Source organism: Nanorana parkeri, unplaced genomic scaffold (genome assembly GCF_000935625.1).
Source record: "Nanorana parkeri isolate BGI_ZX_2015 unplaced genomic scaffold, ASM93562v1 scaffold1092, whole genome shotgun sequence".
NCBI lineage: Eukaryota > Metazoa > Chordata > Amphibia > Anura > Dicroglossidae > Nanorana > Nanorana parkeri.
In genome coordinates, this window is record NW_017307360.1 from 387,858 (window position 1) to 410,125 (window position 22,268).

Sequence of the window (22,268 nt, forward strand, 5' to 3'; positions counted from 1 at the left end):
AAATTTTTGTGTCTATGATCACAGATCTTCCATCTGTAACAAAACCAGATGAGAGATCGTCCATGTACAATCGCTATAGCCAGCAAAACCAACACAAGTTTTGTCCTTGACTTGGCGATTTTCACTTCCCTGAGTAAATGATGACAATCCTGGACTGGATGGAGAGCTTCCAATATCCATATCCAGACATTTCAGCATCACTTGCTTTTTAACCCTAACACTATATCGCCAGCCATGATTTGATATAGTGTGATAGAAACATGCACCAGTGGTGTAACTGTAGCCATAGCAGCCCAAACTGGATGCTATGGGGCCTGGAGGGTGGAAGGGGGCCCCATTAGCTTGATGAGGCAAATAAAACAGAGAACATGTGAGGATAATAGCACTGTATCATACTCACAGCTCAGAGAGAGGTCATCAGGGGGTCGCCATCACATTTTTGCTATGGGGCTCTGTGATCTGTAGTTACGGCCCTAACATGCACGGTCCGGTGGCAGAGAAGGCTGGGACCCAGCAGTGCCTGTCCGGTGGCAGAGAAGGCAAGGCAGGGGCCCAGCAGCACCGGCCTGGCAGCAGAGGAGGCTGGGACTCATCAGCGCCAGTCTAGCCGGGGAGAGGGCTGGGGCTCAGCAGTGCAGGTCCGGTGTGTCTGGTGGCAGGGGTAGTGGAGGCTGGGGCCCAGCAGCATAAGCAGGTAAGAGGGGCTGCGTGAGCAGCCTACCTGAGGCTTTGCAGAGCTCACCATACAGAGTCTCAGATGGGCTGTGCAGGATCTATGGTGTGCTCTGCAGGGTCACTCTCAGGTGGGCTGTGTGGGGTCCCAGATGGGCTCCGCGGGGTCTCACGTGAGTCCTGAGTCCAGTGCATTACTAAGTCCACAGTCCAGTGCATTACTAAGTCCTGCGTCCAGTGCGTTACTAAGCCCATAGTCCAGTGCGTTACTAAGTCCTGAGTCCAGCGCGTTACTAATTTATTTACTGTTCTGCATTGCTGTATAATGTATTGCTGGTATTTGTAGTCCCCCTACAACAGATGCCATTCTACATTAGAGTGTAAGCTCCTCTGTACGGAGACTGATGTGGCTGGCTCGGTGTTCTCTGTACAGCACTCTGGTATATGTCAGAGCTATATAAATGTATAATAATAGTATGAGATTGTGCCGGGACCATAAAGGGGGGGGGGGGTGGGGGGCTAGCCACGTAGGCTGTATGGGTCCCCATGATTTCTAATGGCGGCCCTGACCGTAGCGCATTAGCATGCAGCTGTGCCATTTCTTTTAAATAGCACCCCAACACACCAAGACAACACAACTCGGACACCATAGCACACTACTGTGCATCACATGGAAAGAATGCTTCTTGTGAGCTGCCATTTACAACAATGGGCTGCCTTGATGTAACGCATGTGCGTTAACGCAATGCATAAAAACAGCAAACCGTGATTGGGGATCAGTAACTGACAAAGTACTATCAGAAAGAGAGCTTAGAAATGGCAGCCTATGTCAGTGTAGCTGCCCTTTAAATCTTGTATGTTGGGAAGTGGATCCAGCAGAGCTGTCACATTTCCAGCCAGAAAATACAAGTAGGACATGTTGTGACTTCAGCTGACTGATGTGTAATGCTGCATGTACTGTCATCGTCATCCTCCCCCTGAATTCCAGCTGCTGCACTTCGGTCAGGAAGGGGTTACATCCAGAGACAGCGGCATTGCAGCTGGTTAACCCCCTCCCTGCCTCCCTTCCACATGATGCAACAAGCTGCACACCCAGACAAGGGTTAGCACAGCCGGCTGACACACCCCTATACTGCTATAGGCTGTCGGCTCCCGCTGCCTGCTTGTCATTGGTCAATCCCCGATCCCATCCCCCTTCACATGTCAGTGAGTGTCAGGCAGCTCCGTGTAATGTAGAGGAGGAGGAGGAGGGTCTCCCTCCCCGTGCTGCACCGCTCCTCCCCTCCTCCTCCCTTTTATTCTCAATCTACTTTTTTTCCCTTCTCTCTCCTTAGGCATCAGGAAGTAGTTACAGGCTGATCGGCGCATACTTCTTCCTCTGGATCACTCTGACTTGTTTCCCTCATACATTGCTGGGTTCCATATAGCCTTCCCATCATTGGATCTTCAATAGGCGGCTGATGTTGGAGTTGCAGGATATCGCATTACCTTCATAAACGAAGATCTGGTCGTTCAGTTGGAGTAGTCTGAAAGTGATCGGTATAGACATCTGTGGATCCACATTGGACCATCAGCACTGGGATTCCCCAGCATTGCCCCGGACTGAGCTGCTCCTTTGGCTTGGATGCCAGCTGTTCTGCTCTGCTTGCAGATGTGGCCACAGCCGGAGGAGCCCGATCTAGCTCCAGGCACATCGCTCGAATACAAAGCATAGAGGATCGTCCTGTCTGACCTGAATCACCAACCCCCATCGTCGGTTGGCTGATCACATGACTGGATAGTGTTTGGATTATGATCGGTCCTGAGGTTTCCCTTCCATGACCCGCTGGCAGCCCTGGGATCCCAACTGTCACTGTTCCTGTTACTGATCTTCCCTTCCACCCTCATCACTTACCTGCAACCTACCTGACCTCCTTCCCACAACGCAGCAATTCAATCGGTGTTAAGGATCTTCAGATGTAACCCCCCAAACCAAGGACAGGGTGGGGGTCCTTTCTGAATGCCTTTACAGGGTTTCTGGTGGTGGGTTTGCTGCAGGCATGGGTTCACTCTCCTGGGCAGGGAGTATGGGGAGAAGGAGGAAGAGGAGGAATCATTCGAGATGAAGAGCACCCAGGTCCAGATGAACAGCAGAAACGTAAGTTTACTATACGAATGGAAGTTTAGTATATATACATATTTATATCTGTTATATATATACACATAGATCCATCCATCCACAGGGGTAGACTCCACGGTCTTCTGTGCTCCTATCTGTGAAATCCTGGAAAATATAAGGCATTATGGCAAAAATAATCGCAAAGATGTAGCTACGTGACACTGTAAAAGCTGCCTTCAATTGTATCGAAAGCCAACAGAGTAGGGATCAGTTAGAACCTCTGTCAGAATCTCTCTGGGGTCTGTGTCCCCTTTAAGGTGACCATACACTATACAATCTGAGTGTACACTCGCCTTTCAATCTACAATGAACGGTGTAGTACAAGGATCTACCTGATTTGATCCTAATACAGGTCTGGACAAGTTCCAGGAGCCAGGTCGCCAATGCTCCTTAAACAATTGACATCCGCGGTGCTAAACCCCCTTCCCATCCAGGCCATTTTTCAGTGTTCAGCGCTGCGGTATTTTGACTGACATTTATTCCGTCATGCAGCGCTGTACTGAAATGAATTTTATACCCTTTTTTGGGGACAGATAGAGCTTTCTTTTGGTGGTATTTATTCACCACTGGGGGTTTTATTTTTTACTATATTAAGGAAAAATTACCAACTAACATATCTAACGATATCTAACATGATATCTAACGTGTGTAGCGCAGTTGTCGTTTTCGCGCGCTGGTGCACCGGACGCATATTTACGTTTATATGTGCGTAAACGTAGGGGAAACTGGTTAAAAATGACAGCTGGGACCTAACTTTTGAGGTTCTCTCTAGTTTTGCATTTAATGGAACGGCTCCTAAAAAAAAAATCCTGCTGGCTCCTGGATTGGACAGACTGGCTCCTAGATTGGACAGACTGGCTCCTGGATTGGACAGACTGGCTCCTGGATTGGACAGGATCCTGAATTCCATATTCATTTGTCCACCGCTGTGCTAATGCAGTGGACTGCAGTGGACTAGACCCGATTCCTCCATCAACACTGACAGCGTGTCCATGGAGGAAATCCTGCTGTTTACATTGTATTCTGACAGGAGCCGCCGGCCCCTGTCAGAATACCCGACCAGAGCAGGCAACTCATTGGCTGCCGGCTCTGATCGATCAAAGATTTTCCAACCGGTTCCTTCCATCAGCTGATTGAGGGATGCCGATGGAATAGGTGCAGACAGCCCCACACACTGTGAATTTCACACTGTGTGTGAATTTTGGCCAATTCCTCAAAAACCCGCCGAAATTCGCACAGTGTATGGGCACCGTAAGGCCTGGTTCACACCTGGGCGATTGAGCTGTTTGTCGCGCTTTATTCTTTTGCATGATTTTACGTTGAAATCGGCATGCTTTTCGATGCATAGATATGTCTATGGGACCAAAACCGCGCGACAACTGGCCAAACATTGCTCCTGCACCTTTTTGCATGACAGGCGATTTCGCCCGCGCGACGCAACGCAAATGTGTGAACAGCCTCCATTGACTTAAATGTGAATCTGTGCAGATTTAGCCACATGATATCGCGCAAAATATCGTGGAATCCCGCTGTTTACATTGTATTCTGACAGCTGCCGCCGCCCCCTGTCAGAATACCCAGCGGGATTTTGCGCGGTATCGCATGGCTAAATCGGCGCGATAAATCGCCTAGGTGTGAACTCGGCCTAAAGAAGATTTTCCAATAAGATTGTAAAGTAGACAGCCAGCGTAATTCCACTTTCCCAGGTGAATTTGGGAAATGGAATGACCCCCTCCAAACTGGCCCCCTCTCCCCCTCCTGCTATACTTACCTTTGGCCGAACAGTCTTTCCCCTCCGCCAATGCAGGTGTACCCAGTGCAGGGATGGCGAGTATGGAGTATGAATAGTACACCGGCATCGGTGGAGGGGAAGGAGCGTTCAAAGGTAAGTATAGCAGGAGGGAGGAGAGGGGTCATTCCATTTTCCCAAATCCGCCTGGGAAAGTGGAATTACTCTTTAATCAGATCTGATTGGACAATCTCCTTTAAATTTACCGTTTTAGCTATGTAGTAGTATGCAGGGGCCTGACTACAATCATACAGACTGAATGGAGGATTTATGTTTGTTCTCATATTACATTGTTTTGGTAAAGGAGATTGTACAATCTGATTGCATAGTGTATGGCCATCTTTAGGAAGATCCCCCCCTCCCCTTCATCTCTATTTGTCCTGGAGGCCATATATATATGCTCCAATATTTGGAGTTGAGGGGAAGTCCTCCGATGGGAACACCTGTTGTGGTGACAAGCTCCTTCACACATAAGTGCAACACAGAAAACAATTGTTCACACCACAATGCTGCATTCAGATGGGTTGCCTTGAGACATGCTGCATTTTTGCACAGGGCATGTCCCTGCACCGCATGTCCCTGCAGCACATTGCAGCACGCTGCAGTGCCTGGACTTGAATGAAGTGTCATTTTTGTGACATTTCAATAAAAAGAAAGGTAAACAGTTCCTTGTGTTATAACAACGCAAAGCACCGTCCCTATACAATGGACACCGGCGTTGCAGGCTGGTGTGAACAAGCGATAAGAGGCCAGAGATTTATCTCATTTCCTTTAGTGTCTATAGGACAGGAAGTGAAGGGAAATCTACTCTATGGGAAAGGGATGGAAAAAAACTGACTATTCATTAATCTAAAATGGAGAAAAATGTTGGCATTAGACACACTTTACCACAGGGGTGGCCAACTCCGGCCCTCCAACTGTTGTGGAACTACAAGTCCTCACTTTACCTCATCATTCTATGGCCTATGCTGCCTTTATTTTGTGCTCTGCTTCTGGATTTGGAGTCTTTGTCTGTCTTGATTGGCTGCGATGACATAGCTCTGCATGGGAGTTACTCTGCCCTAGCACCCACGGCATGCTGAGCTTGTACACTGAGCTGCACAATTAGAACACAAATGCTGGCAGCCAGAGAAGAAGCATTTATTACTCTGCCCCTCCTGCTGTGGTGAAACTACAAATCCCATCATGCATCTGTCTCTTGGAGTCGTGGCTGTTAGAATCTTGCAATGCCTCATGGGACTTGTAGTTCCACAACAGCTGGAGGTCCGGAGTTGCCCACCCCTGTTATATCCCGTTTGCAAATACTAAGCCCTACTCATGAAATATTCATTCCATTAACGGCCGCTGGTCTATAATTAATGATTGAACAGCTGTGACTGGTTACCTGCTGAATCTAGCAAATAGGAAATATTTATGATGTATTTTTAGTTCTAGTTTGAAGTATTTTGCTGAATATCCTTCCCAGACAAGTTGAAATATATAGCAGATGTGTTCCATCCAGTCGGTAAATTTATTCAATGTGAACTTTTTAGCCTAAACCGGTGCTGCTATGGTAACAATCTGGGAATTCTGCCAAGCACAGTGTTGCTACATTTTACAATATTGTTACATTGCAAAATGAGGTGCCATGCTAATTTAAAGCAGGGGTAGGCAAACGCTGGCCCTCCAGCTGTGGTAAAACTACAAATCCCATCATGCATCTACCTCTGGGAGTCATGCCTAGTGCTGTCAGAACCTTGCAGTGCCTCATGGGATTTGTAGTTGGAGGGCCGACATTTGCCTGCCCCTGATTTAAAGTGTCCAGCCAGAACTTTTTTTTTTTGAACAGAGTATGGAATGGTTAAAATCCCTGACACTTTTTATTGCTATGTTTTATTGAGGTGAATTTACTTCACTTCCTGTCTGGAGATAGAACAGGAAGTGAGAGGCCATCTCTTTAAAGTAAGAGACATACTCTCTAGGACAGTTTTCAACAGAGATAGTGTCAACGTGGGAAGATCTCCCCTCTGCTCCTGATCCGGTGACAAGTCCCAATGTCCCCTCATTTTCAGTCCCTGTGACAGTGGTCACTAGGACAAGTATAGAAGGTGAATCTCCAACGGGGACAGAATGAGGTTCTACCCCCCCAAAAAATGTTTTTTATTCACACAATGATACAACATATTTAGTATTTCGCTGCCCTGGAGATGGAGACTAAAGAGGGACACCCCCCCTCCCCCCCTATCTTTGGTGCTCTTATTATGCTGGAATAAAATACATGTAAGCCCAATTGATACAGCGTTGTCCACTTCTCTTGTACCACTCTCCTTTAACTTGTCCTTATTCCAAATACAAATCCCATCATGCATCTGTCTCTGGGAGTCATGTCCAAGGCTGCGAGAATCTTGCCATTCCTCATGGGATTTGCAGTTCCACTACAGCTGGAGGGCCGAAGTTTGCCCACCCCTGGATTACTGCTTCCTGGGATATATGATGTTGGTATCCCAGAAGGCTGCAGGAGGCGGATAAAACGTCGTTCTCGCCTAGTTGAGAATAACGGCGGGGGGTGGGACCAGCAGGAAAAAAACAAAAAATGAAATAGGAAAACGAATGTTCTGCAAATGGAGTGGTCGGTGGATTAGGCTGGCACAAATTTGTCTTTTAGCGTGAAGGTCTGCTTAAAGCTAGTCACCTGTAACAGGGTGATTTGGATACAGCAGGGGTGGGCAACTCCAGCCCTCCAGCTGAGCTTTAACTGCAAATCCCATCATGCCTGTAGACTGTAACTGTTAGTCTTGCAATGCCCCATGGGACTTGTAGTTCCACAACAGCTGGAGTTGTCCACCCCTGGGATACAGATGCTTTCCACTGCAGTTTAACAGTTCAACGAGAGATGCATTTTACTGACTATACTGGGAGATTAAAAAACTTGGTGAATTGGTGTCTCTTCCCCCCCCCACCCCCCCATTTAAATTACACAAACATTTTCCCCCTCTTTGGCTGATTTGTTTCCTTTTCCATGGAGAAAAGGCCACTGGCTGACTGCAGAGGATCCCGATCCTTACCCTGGCATTGACATTGCTATTACTCATCAGATAGTAGGAAGTAGTTACACGTGATGTTCGAATTGGCAGGCCAGTCTGGCAGGCTAAACTGGTCCACCATGGGATTGCCCGTTCACTTTATAGCAGTGGTTCTCAACCTGTGTAACCTCAGGACCCACATTTGTCCTCGGTCATAAAGTCATGACCCAAGTTGCACTACAATGGAACACACGGTAGTGTGGGCTGCTGTGCTGCGAGGGAGCTTCATCCATATGTGCATTGCTTGTACAGCTCCCATGCACGACTGTAGAGGTGCTGGGAGGCAGAATGTGATGTCACTCCAGCCCAGGCACCACTATAGGACACGTGAGGGAGCTGTAAGCAATGCACGTATGTATGGATCTCCCTCGTGGCCATACGCCCAGCTCACCTCAAGTTGACACTCGGCACTGAATGGACGTATGTCTTTATTCAACCCCAAATACTATGTAACTATGTAAGGTGCTCCGCTAGGGGGAGGCTAAAGAGCCTCTAACCTAGAAAAGTGGAAGGCATGCGGTGACCCACTACACATGGGGTCGCGACTCACTTTTGGGTCACGACCCACCAGTTGAGAACCAAGGCTTTATAGTATGTAACTAGTGTAATAATACAATGGCTGATCTTTTCCCTCTAGGACAGATGTGTATAATGTGATAATGGCAGCCACATGCTCTAAACTGTTTTCTGCAGACTTGCTTTAATGCTGCAGGCCTTGTGATGCTGAGACCTTTAACACAGAATTAGGTCAATGGATCTCAAGTTGAAAAGTTTTTCTTTGGATAGAATGGGGGGGGGTTACAACCCATCAGGTTTTTAGGGTTAGGTCCCCATTGTTGAAGTGCAACTGAAGCCGAAACGCTATTTTATGGAGAGGGATTAGATAATCTGTCTGGTTTTTATTGCTGTGTGCGTCCCCATTAGGGAGATTCAGTCTGTTTTTATCCTGGTGACCGTTATCATTGAAAGTAAGTCCCTGTTCACAGCTGGGTGTTTTGTCTTGCAGAAATCACCAGCACTCAGTAAATATCTTTGATCTCCATTTCATCGGAGCGGGGACACAGACTACTGCAGCCGGCACAAGCGGGGCGGAGAGACCACTGTGACTGCATTCCCCCCCCCCCGTACCTCCGCTGCTGCCCAGTTGCTCCTCTGCCCCCTTGCCTCCGCTGCTGTCCCATTCTTTCTCTGCCCCCCGTTCCTCCGCTGCGGCCCCGTGCCTCCTCTATAGGGTGGTATGAATGGCTGGATGCAAAGAGGATCAGGCCAAGATTAAGCTTGATTGTCTTCACCCTTTTTCCTGCCAGAAGAGAAGACTGTAGGAACCTTTACTTGTCAAACCACTGACAAATGTTTGCCTCACTATCTGACCGGCCATGAAACTCCCAGTAACCAGACCCATATGTTACCACTCCGCAGTCACCAGGTAGCTGGTCCGGTAATCCATTCTTTGCCTCATTAGTAAAATTGACCTGACAAATAAAATAGGTGTGAGCACAGAGGTGTCCTTTGACCGCGTTGCTGGGTTTCCCAGAGTCCTTTGCAGCCTAGAGTTTCTGACCTGTTATCACCAAGACTAAACCCTCTTATTTGGCGGTATCATGAACGTGCATTCATCACAGCCTGTTAAAACTCAAAATGTTTCTGTTGATTTAGGTTCAGGGTAGTATAGTAGTAGAGTAGGGTTAAACATTTTTTTGTAGGTATTTTTAATGTGACCAGGAAAATTTAAGGAAATGTATCGCTCACACCCAGTGGAATAGTGATCTGCTATTTGTGTTTGAAAGGACAGTTACAAAGGATAAAAGGGCTCCCAGCATGAACTGTTATAGGTGTCCGTTGGATCTATTACCCTTTTAATACAGTGTTTCACTGTTTAAGGGCCCAGTCACACCATCAAGAGTGCGTTCCAGTGCGTTCGGCCTCTGGAGCGCAAACTGGCCGGAAGGGCCCAGTCACACCATCAGGAGTGCGTTCCAGTGCGTTTGGCCTCTGAAACGCAACCCGGCCGGCTCAGTTTTTTGGGGGCGGGAGGGGGCGCTGCATTGAACCCAATGGCACCACAGCCATGCCCACGGTGTGGTCGCCGGCACCCAAAGGCGTGGCACATTAGTGCATGTGTTCTGGTCCAGTGCGATCTGGAAAAAATAGTGTTTGCAGCATTTTTTGCAGATCGCACTGGACCGGAACGCAGACACTAATGTGCCATGCGTTCGGGTGCTGGCGATCGCACTGCGCGTGGGAGGCGTGGCTGCGGTGCCATTGCGTTCAATGCACCGCCACGCCCCCTCCCGCCCCAAAACAAATGAGCCGGTGTTCTATCAAAAGCACCAACTCAGGAAGACTGGAGCTCTGTACAGTTGCGGTGCGCATGCGCGCATATCGTTTTCGGAATACTCGTCCAGTTTGCCACCTGCTGAATATTGTTAAAATGCAGCTGTACAGTTCTCCGTCAGTCTTTGTCTTTTGCAGTCTAACGCTGTCTAGTTGAAATCTCCAACTTGCAAGTACCCGGCAGTGAGGTAATTGGTGACGGGTTGGAGCTTTCGATAGAACACCGGCCGGGTTGCGTTCTAGTGCGTTCCAGAGGCCGAACGCACTGGAACGCACACTTCATGGTGTGACAGGGCCCTGAAGCAGAACAGCACAGGTTCCCAGGTTAGGTGATAGTTAAAGTGCAACTTAAAGTCATATTAAAGTCCAAAGGGTTTTAAATACTGATGAAATCACTTACAACTGAAGCTGCTTCTTGACATTTAAAAGTTTAAATTTTCTTGCAGAATCATCTGGTCCCCTGAGCACTGGTCCTGACTTCCTGTTTTAGAGTGGCTCCTTTCCCTTGCAGGGTCCTATGGAGCCACCGTTGTGTGTGTCTCCACAAAAGGTTCCCATACACTGCACGATTCTCGTACGAGAATCGCGGGAAATCCCGCGATCGTACGAGAATCGTGCAGTGTATTGAAGGCGTGCGACCGTTTCTAATGTGTGTGCGCACGTGGCCGTTCCGCATTGCAGTCATCGGAAGCCCGCCCCTCGGGGGGGGCAGGCTTGCGATGATCGCAAGTACGATCTGCCTGTCCAAGATAGGCAGATCGTACGTTTTTTTAAGTACTTTACAACCCTTGCAAGACAAAAGTCTTGCGTGGGTTGTAGAGTGTATGGGCACCTTAACACACACCATAGCATGCATCCCAAATCGGAATCCCAATGTAGTCAAATGGATGCTGGCGTAACCAGCAGGTGGCCCTGAGTTAGTCCAAAAATGCCAGTAGTCACCTGCACACCAGGCCCAGTGTGTCAAAATGTCAAAGAATACATGGACATTGCTGTCCACTGGTGCCACCATGTATTCTTACTGTCTAAAGGCGTTTTGACATGTTGGACCTGGTGTGCCGGTGGATACTTGCATATTTCCACATACAGACACAGCAAAGCAATCCACTTCCCTGATACCTTCTCCTCCCTTCTCCAAGCTAGTAGATGGACAGCTGCTGGAGACAGCTCACCCATGTGACCTTATAATGGACAGGAAGTTCAGGGAAGCCGAGCTGAGAGAGTTGGAGCTGTTCAGAAACATGATGAATGTAAGTGCTTGGGCACATATTTAAAGATATACCTGGCCGGGAGGTGCGTTGGGGTGCCAAATGAATGACAATACGCACACCTACCCCATTGTAATGCATGATAACATGCATTGATCGTATGGTAACGCGTAATTAATGCGACACATAGGTGTGAGCAGGCCCTTAAAGTCCAACACACTTATATGCACTTTAATATGCAGTCAACCTACAGTTGTGAAACTGGAGACATGACAACCATTTTGGGTGTGAAATCATTCATTACATTTTCCAAATTGCTGCGCATAACTTGAATTTACTGCAATGAGGATAAAACCCTGGGAGTGTATCTGAAGGGAACATAACTGCCTCTAATATTCCGGGATACATTTAATAATAGTAGAACCATTACTCCAGCTTTACTTTCATATACAAGAGAGAGTGTGCAATGCATAGCAGGCAAGAACAACAGTATCATTACAAATCCCATAAAATATGTCATTTAGAGAATTGTGATGTCGCCTGATTTATTCGGACAATAGAAATATCATCATCACTTTTCACAAAGCCGGGAAGTTCATGTGTGAAAACCAGTAACAATGGTAATCTGAATGGTTTCTGTGGGTAACAATGACAACACCTTGATAAATGAGGCCATGTTATCACGTGTCACATAGTTCATACTAGAAGTGTTCCATTAATAAATTCATAACTGCGAGTGATGGCATAACCCAGCTGGAAGTGGCTTACAGAGCCTCAAATAGGAAATGACCCTGCTATAGAAAAGGGCAATTGTAGATCCAACAAATGAAGTCCAAAGGAGCTGTAGCCATTTCAGATAAACTTGTTTTAAGCACAACTCTGGACAAAACTGTTCTCAACCCTTGAAGTGGGGCTAACCCCGCTCTGCAAGGGTTAACTGCTTGTTCATGTCTAGATGCTAATATAATAAAGTTATACTCATCCGATCCTCAGAGCCGGCTTGTTCTTAGACCGGTCTCTGGAGCCTGTCTCCGCCTCCACTGCAGCGATGGTAAGTCCCTTGGCGTCCTCGTGTCCTATACACAGTTAAGTCACCATGCCTTAAGGTTGCCTCCCAGGAAAGCTAGGAGCTAACAGTTCCCCCGAGAATGCCCTCCAGCACACTTCAGAGCCAAGGGAAGTATTTTTTTAAAGTTTAATCTATAAGCATTTTTTTTTGGCCAGGTTGAGCGCGCTGGTCTGAGTGAGAGAAATGACTTGATTCCCCTATCCACGCTCAACAGTGTGAACAGAGGAATTTCCCCTGCCGGCTAATGTATTCTGGCAGCCAACCCTGCACCTATCACAATACCTGAACAGTGACTGTAGCTGATTGGCTGCAGTCACTGTTCAGCTGACTTTTTTTCCATCAAAGTTTCTCGAGTGGGGTGGTGTCACAGGTCAGATTTCAGGCTCATTCACAGGAATGTGAATCACAGGTATCTTGCATTTTCTTGCAGGGTCTGCTTTAAAAGCACACGGGCTATACTTGCAGAAGTCAGCGGCTTTAGTGTAATGATTTGTAACCAGCCTTCTAATATAATTTATGACTTTCCTGTAACACAGATTAACATCTCAGAGCTGGTTTTGTTTAATCTGCAGCTATTGTTCTGTAACAGTGGCACCCGGTACTGTCCAAGGTGTACTCCAATCCTTGTGAAATCCTCACCCTGCCACAAAGCTGGCAAATTCAGACTGAGCATAAGCAGTTGAATGAACAAGCACTTGCTTTCAGTAAAAACTGCACAATTTGTCAAAACTGGAACAGACAGGATCTGGAGCAGGTTCTGCCTGTTCCAGTTTTGATAAATCCCCCCCCCCCCCCCCATTCCTACTGAGGCTCCATTCACACTAAGCGACATACCTTTTAAAGCGGATCCGCGATGCCGGGATAGCGCGACTTTTGGGGCGACATTCCGACGGTAGCTCAACCTTCACCGTCGGGCTGCATTAAAAAAAGAAAAATCGCGCAAAATCCGCCGAAAAAAGGGTCCTGTAGGAGCGACTTGCGACCGCGACGTACGACATGGAGCTGTACAATTAAGACAGCTGCATTGAAAATCATTGGCTGGCGACTTCTCGCGATCACATGGCAAAAATCCGCTTAGTGTGAATGGGGCCTAAAGGTAACAAGTAACATACACATACGTGGTATCGCTGTGAACTTTAGGAGTAAGGGAGGTTATTTTGGAGGTTTTTCTTGGTGACAGGCATGGTAATGGTACGAAATACACAGCTAACATTGGAAATCATCTTTATTTTTGTTACTATTTTGGGCCAGCTTTGAAATTAAAAAAATCACGAGACATCCATTACCATTTACTATCAAATGAAGGCCCACTGTGTCCTGAATAACCAGGTATATACCTTGATAGGGCTGCAACTAATGATTATTTTTAGGGATGCACCGATACTAGTATCAATATTGTGCTGATACCGAGTATTTGGGTGAGAATGCTACCGATGCTTATCCTAATATCGGAACATCGGGTATCAGGAAGCCGGACGACGAGTCATTACACACCACCTGGCTTCCTGATTGGCTGGGCAGCTGACTCCATACTTCCTTGTCACCTGGTGACGAGGGAGCATGGAGGGGGCTTCCTGGCTAATCAGGAAGCCAGTGGCAAGTCATTACATGCCGCCCGGCTTCCTTAATGGGACTTCTGGTATCGGTATTCGATATCGGCGAGTACTGAAAAAAAATATTGTTACTGGTACTCAATACCAAAATAACGGTATTGGTGCATCACTAATCATTTTCATAATCGATTTCGTTGGCCAATTATTTTTCTGATTAATCAGAAAAAAGATAAATAGATACAGTACCATCCTTAATTTAAAATAAAATACACAAATGCTGTGTTGCAAACATAAAGTTTACTTTAGAATAAAACTGCATGCACAATATTTTGAAATCGCACTGTACTGGAATGCACAGCATTGCGATACAGTGCGTGTCAGTTTGGGCGATCACACTGTGGATGGAAGGCGCATTTGGGGTGCCATTGACATGAATGGCACTGCAACGCACCTCCCGCAGAAGAGAGCTAGGGGATCCAACCAACAAATCGATAATGAGAATAGTTGACAACTATTCTCATCATCGATTAATCGATTAGTTGGTTGCAGCCATACACCTTGATACGCTGTGCGAATTTCGGACGGTTCTTGAGCCTGTCGGCACCCTTTGCATAGCATTCCTCAATCAGCTGATCAAAGGAGCAGGTTGGAAAACGGAGCTTGCAGCCAATCAGACAGTGGCTGCAAGTGTTGATGGAGGAATCTGTTCTATTTTGTTCGCTGAACCCGCAGGTTGAACAAAGAAAATAGAACTGTGTATACCAGCTGAAGTAGTTGCATACTGGTAAAGTTGTTTAACTAAGTTGGGGCGGTAAGATTTGTTTTCCCTTCCATCATGAAGGGGTTAACATCATGGAGTATACCTACCTTTATACATAATAATTCTGAGATGCTTGGCTGAAGTTGAGGAAGTGATGGGTGTCATTTTATGTGGCGATCTGGAGACCCAACATCTCTAACAAAGCAATGTGACTCTTTTTGTGAACAGACTGCACAAGGAGCGGCCCTGACATTAGACTCCCAGCGGCACTGAGAAAACCTGTTGGACTGGATGTGATTATTGCTCTTCGAAAAAATAGAAGGTTGTAAGGGTTTCTGGAGGGGTGTAAATGACCGTCCAAGAGAGATATGTAAAGAAATATACTATTTTTTCGAATTATGCAATTAGGGGGAGAGGTGTAAAACTAGGCATACACAGGGGGACTACCCACAATTTAGCAATGTGATTATTGCTCTTGTCTTCTTAGTGATAAAGATGTCAGCTTTTATGTCAAACCAAAGAGCAGCAACTGAACTGTCACATTGAAAAGGTGCTATGTAGGGGTGTGAAGCGGCCATCATCTCACTGCCTCATTTGTATGGTAATCACTGATTTGCCTTCAGTTACAAGCCAGCTATTATGGAGGGTCTTTCACTTAGACAAACCCACGGTAAAGATGTGAATACACCTGTATGTACAGTTGTGTGAAAAAGTGTTGGCCCCTTCCTGATTTTTCATTGTTTTGCATGTTTGTCACACTTTAATGTTTCAGATCATCAAACAAATTTAAATATTAGTCAAAGATAACACAAGTAAACACAACATGCAGGTTTTTAAAGGAAGGGTTGTTATTATTAAGGGAAAACAAAATCCAAACCCACATGGCACTGTGTGAAAAAGTGTTAGCCACACCCAGGCCTGATTACTGCCACACCTGTTCGCAATCAAGAAATCACTTAATAAGACTTGACTGACAAAGTGAAATGGACCAAAAGATCCTCAAAAGCTACACATCATGCCGAGAGCCAAAGAAATCCAGGAACAACTGAGAGAGAAAGTAATTGAGATCTATCAATCTGGAAAAGGTTATAAAGCCATTTCTAAGGGCCTGTTCACATGATATCAGGTCCTGATCAGGTGCTGATCTGCAGACTGATGCGGTGCGTTTTTGCCACGTTTTTGCCGCGTTTTTGATGCGTTCCAGTTTTTTTTTTGCGGGAGTGAGGCTGTTAGTATGTTAGCTGCAGTGCAGTGCGTTTTTGATGCGATTTGGACGCGTTTGCGTTTCCTGACCGTTACCGGACAAAATGTGACATGCAGTATTTTTTCTGTCGTAAGCTGAACGGACTGCGCACGTGAGAACTGGAGCCCATAAAACACATAGGGATACATTGGGATGCATTTTGAGTGCAGCAGCGTACGGAGCCGGTCAGCACACAAAACGGACGTCGTGTGAACAGGCCCTTAAGCGTTGGGACTCCAGCGAACAACAGTGAGAGCCATTATCCACAAATGGCGAAAACATGGAACAGTGGTGAACCTTCCCAGGAGTGGGTGGATAATCGGGGCAGGATGGGGCCGCCGTAAGACAATCGTACGACGGTTTGATCATCGGACGATACGTTTCGTCCGATAATTGTAAGGTGTATGGGCACCTTGATACTTCAATAAATCTTTAACCACTTCAGGAACGCCCACCGTCAAAACATGTCCTGGTCCTGCGGCGGTTATACCAAGAACACGGCTGGTACTGTATCATTTTAAACAGCGGGTGATTGCTGTTTAGATACAAGCGATCCGGCAGCTATACCGCTGCCGTATCCCTTGTACGGTGCAGCGGAATGCGTGCCCCTCCTTCCGCCGCTGCCGCCACCGGCCTCCCCCGGGCTCCACTGTCCCACGTGCGAGCCCGGGACTGGCACAACAGGTCTCCCCTGACCGATCCGGGGGAGATCAATAAGCTTCTAGCTGCTGATCTCTCCTCCAATCACTAGATCCAGAAGTGATGTGTATTACATCACTTCCGGTGTCACTGTGCACATTCTCCGGCTCTTAGAGCCAGAAGGAGAAGATGCTGAAAAAAATGCAAAAACACTTTTTTTTTTTAAGTCCTTCGCCCCCAGGTACACGCATATACATAGGCAAACAAGTGTCGGGGGCGCTTACGTACAAAAACGAAAATTGCGCCACACATGTTACATAGCCATGCAAAGGTCGGAGTGAGAGCAATAATTCTAGGTCCATTAATCACTGCTTACACTAAACTGATGAGCAGTTAAAGCTTTTAGAATTTCACCTATGGGAAAATTTGGGTATTGTAGTTTTTTTCTGTTTCACGGGTTCACGCAAATATAAGGCTTGATATGCAGCTCATGTACATCTATGGAGACGCAGGAGCTGTGCGTCCTCACACGCTGCTTCCTGCAGCTCCCACATTTTAGCAAGGCCGCTGCATGGCCTTGGACGCAGATAGGATGGTTCCAGGTCCATACACCATCTGTGTGCGGCTGCGGAAAGCAGCGTGTGAGGGCGCACAGCTCCTGCATCTCCATAGACTTACATGAGCTGCCCCCACACTTCTTCCCACAGCACTGGGCCCATCAACAACCAGACCTTCATGCTGTACAGAGCAACAATCCCCATGTGAATGAGGCCCTAATATTAGCATACATGGATTGATTTCTGTCAACTTCCTGTATGACTTAGCTGAAATTCGATCCTGCCGGCACCACCCGGTTCGACAAAAGTATTTTTGCCAAAGGAGCCAACCAGAAAATTGTCGGCCGGATAGTGACTGTAACAAATCAGCTGCAGTTAGAGCTGGGGTATTGGATGCATAGGGAGATCAAGTGATTTCTAATAATTTCCCCACAGGCTGAACCAAAAACATTTTAAAGTATATGGCCATCTTCGTGAATGATCTGCCTGCCTCCTCACTGTGCTGCTAAGGTACAACTTCACACCAGGATAATAGACTTTTTGAAACCCAACAGCCATTGGTGAAATGAACTCACACCCGTGGCCAACAATGTACTTTGTAGAGAATGTATTTTGGCAGAGCCCCCCTTAAACAGTATTCCGAACTGGATTACGTGCTGGGGGGCAACAAACTGTAAGCATTGAATAACAGTGCTTCATTCAGCAGAGCTATGCATATCTATAGGCCCGTATAAAGGAGCGTTTGTTTGTTTTGCTTCCCCATCTAAGCCAATGTTACGGTAAAAGCAACTCAGACGGAACTCGAAAGCATCTCAAATTCAGGCCATGTACACAAACCCTAAGGCTGACATAAGGCAGCTGACACATAATGCCAAGAGTTGCAATTCAGCTGTAGCTAGAAAAACCTTAACCGAAAGGAAATGGAGTGTGACCAGTAAGAATGATATAGAGAGATTTCTTCTCACTTCATGTCCTACTGGCCACTAGTGATGAGGCTGGACTTGGTTCACCTGACTTGGTCCAAGCCCGTTTAAGGGCCCATTCTCACCACATCCAGATCACCTCCAGACCAGATTATTTCCGGACCCAAAATGCATCCTAATGTATCCCTATGCTATTTCTGGCCTCTGTTCACACCAGCGCAGTCCAGACCAGACCAGAAAAATACTGCATGTCTCATTTTGTCTGGTCTAGAATGCACTGGAACTGCTTTAACCAGTTGACAACCGCCATCTTGTCCTCCCTACCCAATCAGTTGGCACATTCTCCGTCCTGCAGCTATACGTCAAAAAGGGGCGGAGAACACGTGGTGAGAATGGGCCCTTAAACAGGCTTGGACCAAGTCAGGTGAACCAAGTCCAGCCTCATCACTAGTGGCCAGTAGGACATGAAGTGAGAAGAAATCTCTCTATATCATTCTTACTGGTCACACTCCATTTCCTGACTGTGGCGGGAGGAGGGGGGGTGGCAGTCAGAGTTTTGAGCGGGCTTGGGCGCACGCAAGCAAACTGCGTTCACGCCAAACCCAGCCTCATGTCTACTGACAGTGTCTTACCAGACAGTGAGGGAAACATTTTAACTGCAACAGAAAGAGAAATAACCATGCTTTTCTTTAGTGGAGTAGGAAAGGCCCGAACTTCAGTCAGGTTTTTATTTCCTGGCACCAATATGGTAGCATACTACCAAATGTATGCTGCCATGAATTGGCACCAGGAAAGGTAAAGTATGATACAATTTAGGGATGTCCCGATGCCACTTTTTAAGGCCCAAGTACAAGTACATCCCCTCATGTACTTGCCGATACCAATTACCGATACTTTTTCTTAAAGGGACAGGTGACTTTAAATGATCCATAGTACAACTACATGTTATGTACTATGGATCATGATTTAACCTATTCATGTTAGCAGTGGAGAATTGTAACTCTATTGCTGGAGTGTAGTGGAGGTGTATGCTGTATATATGTACTACATATACATTACACACGTCCAGTACACTATAGCAATAGATTTACAGCCAGCCCCATCCCAGCTTCCCTTAGCCCTCGTTCACACCTGAACGTTTTGTAGCGCGTTCTACGCTCGACGAACGCTCTACAAAACGCTCAAAAAAAATAAATCCCATTGTATTCAATGGTCTCGTTCCCACCTTGGCGTATTTCCGCCCAAGGTAAGCAAGAAGAAAAAAAAAAAAACATAGCGCAAGCTTCGGCGCTAGGCTTCGGGGCATTTTGACAAGTACTTGTCAAAATGCCCTGTATCGGGACATCCCTAATACAATTTTAAATTTTCCCAGCGCCAACATGGCAGGATACACGTGGTAGTATGCTGCATTGGATTGGCACCAGGAAAGGGAAAATGTGAGTAAGATGTATGATACAATTTTCTGTCTTTATCTCAGTTGCAGATTTTCCCTCACTTCCTGTCTGATGAAACTGTTGCTAGCAGGACAGGAAGTGAGGATAAATCTCTTGAATGGAGCACCAGATAGCAGTAAAAACCAGGCAGAGGTTATAATCCTTTTCCTCTATGTTCTAAACTACAAAAAAAGAAGAGGTTTTGGCTTGACATACGCTTTACCCATCATATAATAGAAAGGTCAACAGCACTTAGGATCACTTTTCACCCAGAGGGAGAGGATTAAATTCTTAGTAGAGCGCTCTCCTATTCACTCCAATAGTTTAACTGAATTACTTCCACAGACTGCGAGCCTTCAGCAGCTCTATCCTTGAAGCGTCGAAGCGAGCATAGAAAACAACACTGGGAGCTCACATCTGTTTTAAACATAATGAGTCATATTGTCTTCTATTGCAGGGCAGAACTGTTTTTAAATCTTAAGGCCCCATTTACATTCTTGCGCACCAAAACATCCCAAAATTTTATTTTCCTAAACATGTGTACTGCAATGCACCATAATGTTTCTTTAGTGTGTTGGTCAGCGTCGGTCAGCTCTTGGGCTGAATATGCTGAGCCAGTGCTGGGCAAGTTAGCAGTCGCTTGGACTCCATGCCACTTGTAGGTTATTTTCCCTACAGTGGAATGATTGATTTATAGGTAATTTGGCAACCTATTTAACTCTTTTGCTACCGAGGTGTTTTATACACGCACGTTAGAATCCACATTTTAGGCCTTAAGATTACGTAAAACTCCCGGGAGTTATATATTTCCTGAAAGCACAAACCTTATGGAAGAAAATGTTGACAGTTGCAAATTTTTGTCGCATGATATTAGTGAAACATTTTATCAAACCCAAAATTTCAGTAAAAATTACACTTAAGTTAATTTTAGTGCGCAAAAACACAATATAGTACCCATTTATTTTTGTAAAATATAAAAGATGAGGTTATGCTGAGTAAATAGATACCCAACACACCAAGCTTAAAAATTGCGTGCACCCGTGAAACAAAATACGGTACCCCAAATTGTCCATAGGCGATGCATTAAAAGCCGTTACAGGTCATCAGTTTAGAGTTAACCATGAATTTTGGCCCTAGAATTATTGCTCTCACTCTGGCGCAAGCGGCAATACCTAACACGTGTAGCACAATCGCTGTTATTGTACGTAGGCGCACCCGACACATGTTTACGTTTATATGCGCATGTTCATGGGGGCGAGAGGCTTAAAAAACTTTTTGTATTTATTTTAACTTCATTGTTATCACATCGGGGGGCTCAGTAGCCCCCCGATGTGATATCATTTTAGTGGTGACAGGTTCTATTTAAGGTACCATAAGGGGTCTACTCTGCAGAGTGTGAGTAAGGTAGGTAGAGCCTGCAATGGATAGTACAGACCCAGTGTGAAATATAAAAAAGTTTAGATTAGATTAATTCTTTTGTTCTCCAATTAGTAGCCACAAGACATAAAATCAGCTAATTGCAGACACTCTGATAAACGAGGCCTACTGGTTTGTGAAATAATAGTGTCACCTATAACCCACCTGGTGTTATCTAAATTTGGTTCTGTATGAAATGTTTTCATGTTTTGAACATATGTAGTATGGCATACGTGTGTACTAGGCAGTTGAAGGCCAAACAATGGCTTCTGTGGGCATCATTGAGTTGGGAATGTAGAGCTCATACCCTCATGAGTAAGTCAAATGTAATCTGTATGGTGTACAGACTGTTGCAAGGCCACAAAGTGGCATCTCTGGGCACCACTGAGCTGGGAATATAAAGCTCATACCCTCATAAACAAACAATTTGTAATCATCAGTATGGCATTCATGTGTACAATGCAGTTGAAGGCCACACAAGGGCATCTATGAGCACCACTGAGTTGGGAATGTAGAGCATGTGTCCTCATAAGTAATTCATATGTAATCTCTGTGTGGTGTACTTTTGTACAAACTGTTGAGGGACACACAGTGGAAATTATGGGCACAGCTGAGCTGGGAATATAGAGCTCATACCCTCATGAACAAGCCATTTGTAATCAGCATGGCATTTTTGTGTACAATGCAATTGAAGGCCACTCATTGGCATCTCTTAGCACCCCTCAGTTGGTAATATATAACGCTCATGCTTGGTGAGCAAGCCAGCCACCTAAATGGATATTGTTACTTACCTCAGGTTACTTTATACTAATCCTCTCGACTTTAGTACTGAAACATTGGGTTTCATGCATGCCTTGGCAGATGTGTAGGTTAGCAGTTGTTATTTTGGGAACTATTAAAGGTGTCTTATCCGAGTTGGGGAACTGTCAGCTCTCGGCTCATGTTAGTGAACCATGATACTTGTGTCATTTCCTTACTAGCTGATTGCTGCTGAAGAAACTCACATATTTTATATTAGTGGAAGCTAAAAGTTCAGGCAACTTCTCAAATCGAACTTCTCGTTTTTAATACAGTGAAACCCCCAATAAAATCACATTTTCCTGCATATTTTACTTAACTTTACTCAATCATCATGTGGTAATATGTCTGCAGTACACCCAACTGAATGCAAATAATTCAGATTAAGAGTCTTTCCAGCTGTAATTAAAGGGTTAGTGTTTTAAAAAGGATATTTAAATGGGTTGAAACACATTCTGGATTGTTGTCTCTCTCTGTTTGAACACACCACTACCAGCCATTACAGTATTAAAGGAGAACTATGAGCTGAGTGCTTTTCACTCACCTCATAGTTCTAGCCGACCTGTGACAATGAGACTGTCACAGGTCGGCTCAGTAGATCGGGAGGTGAGCGAACACATACCGGGTTCGCTCGCCTCTCGATCCTGTCACGGC

The 22,268-nt window shown here is 45.9% G+C and overlaps 1 protein-coding gene across 1 annotated transcript in view; it reads left to right on the plus strand.

The window, feature by feature from the left end:
- The first annotated feature begins 2,646 nt into the window (after positions 1-2,646).
- Positions 2,647-22,268, plus strand: part of PLEKHH3 (pleckstrin homology, MyTH4 and FERM domain containing H3) — an 81,049-nt gene continuing 61,427 nt past the window's right edge. The window contains exon 1 of the mRNA XM_018567784.1: positions 2,647-2,809. Within this exon, the coding sequence (XP_018423286.1) occupies positions 2,672-2,809 (138 nt within the window). The 5' untranslated portion in view covers positions 2,647-2,671. The remainder of the gene's footprint in view (positions 2,810-22,268) is intronic.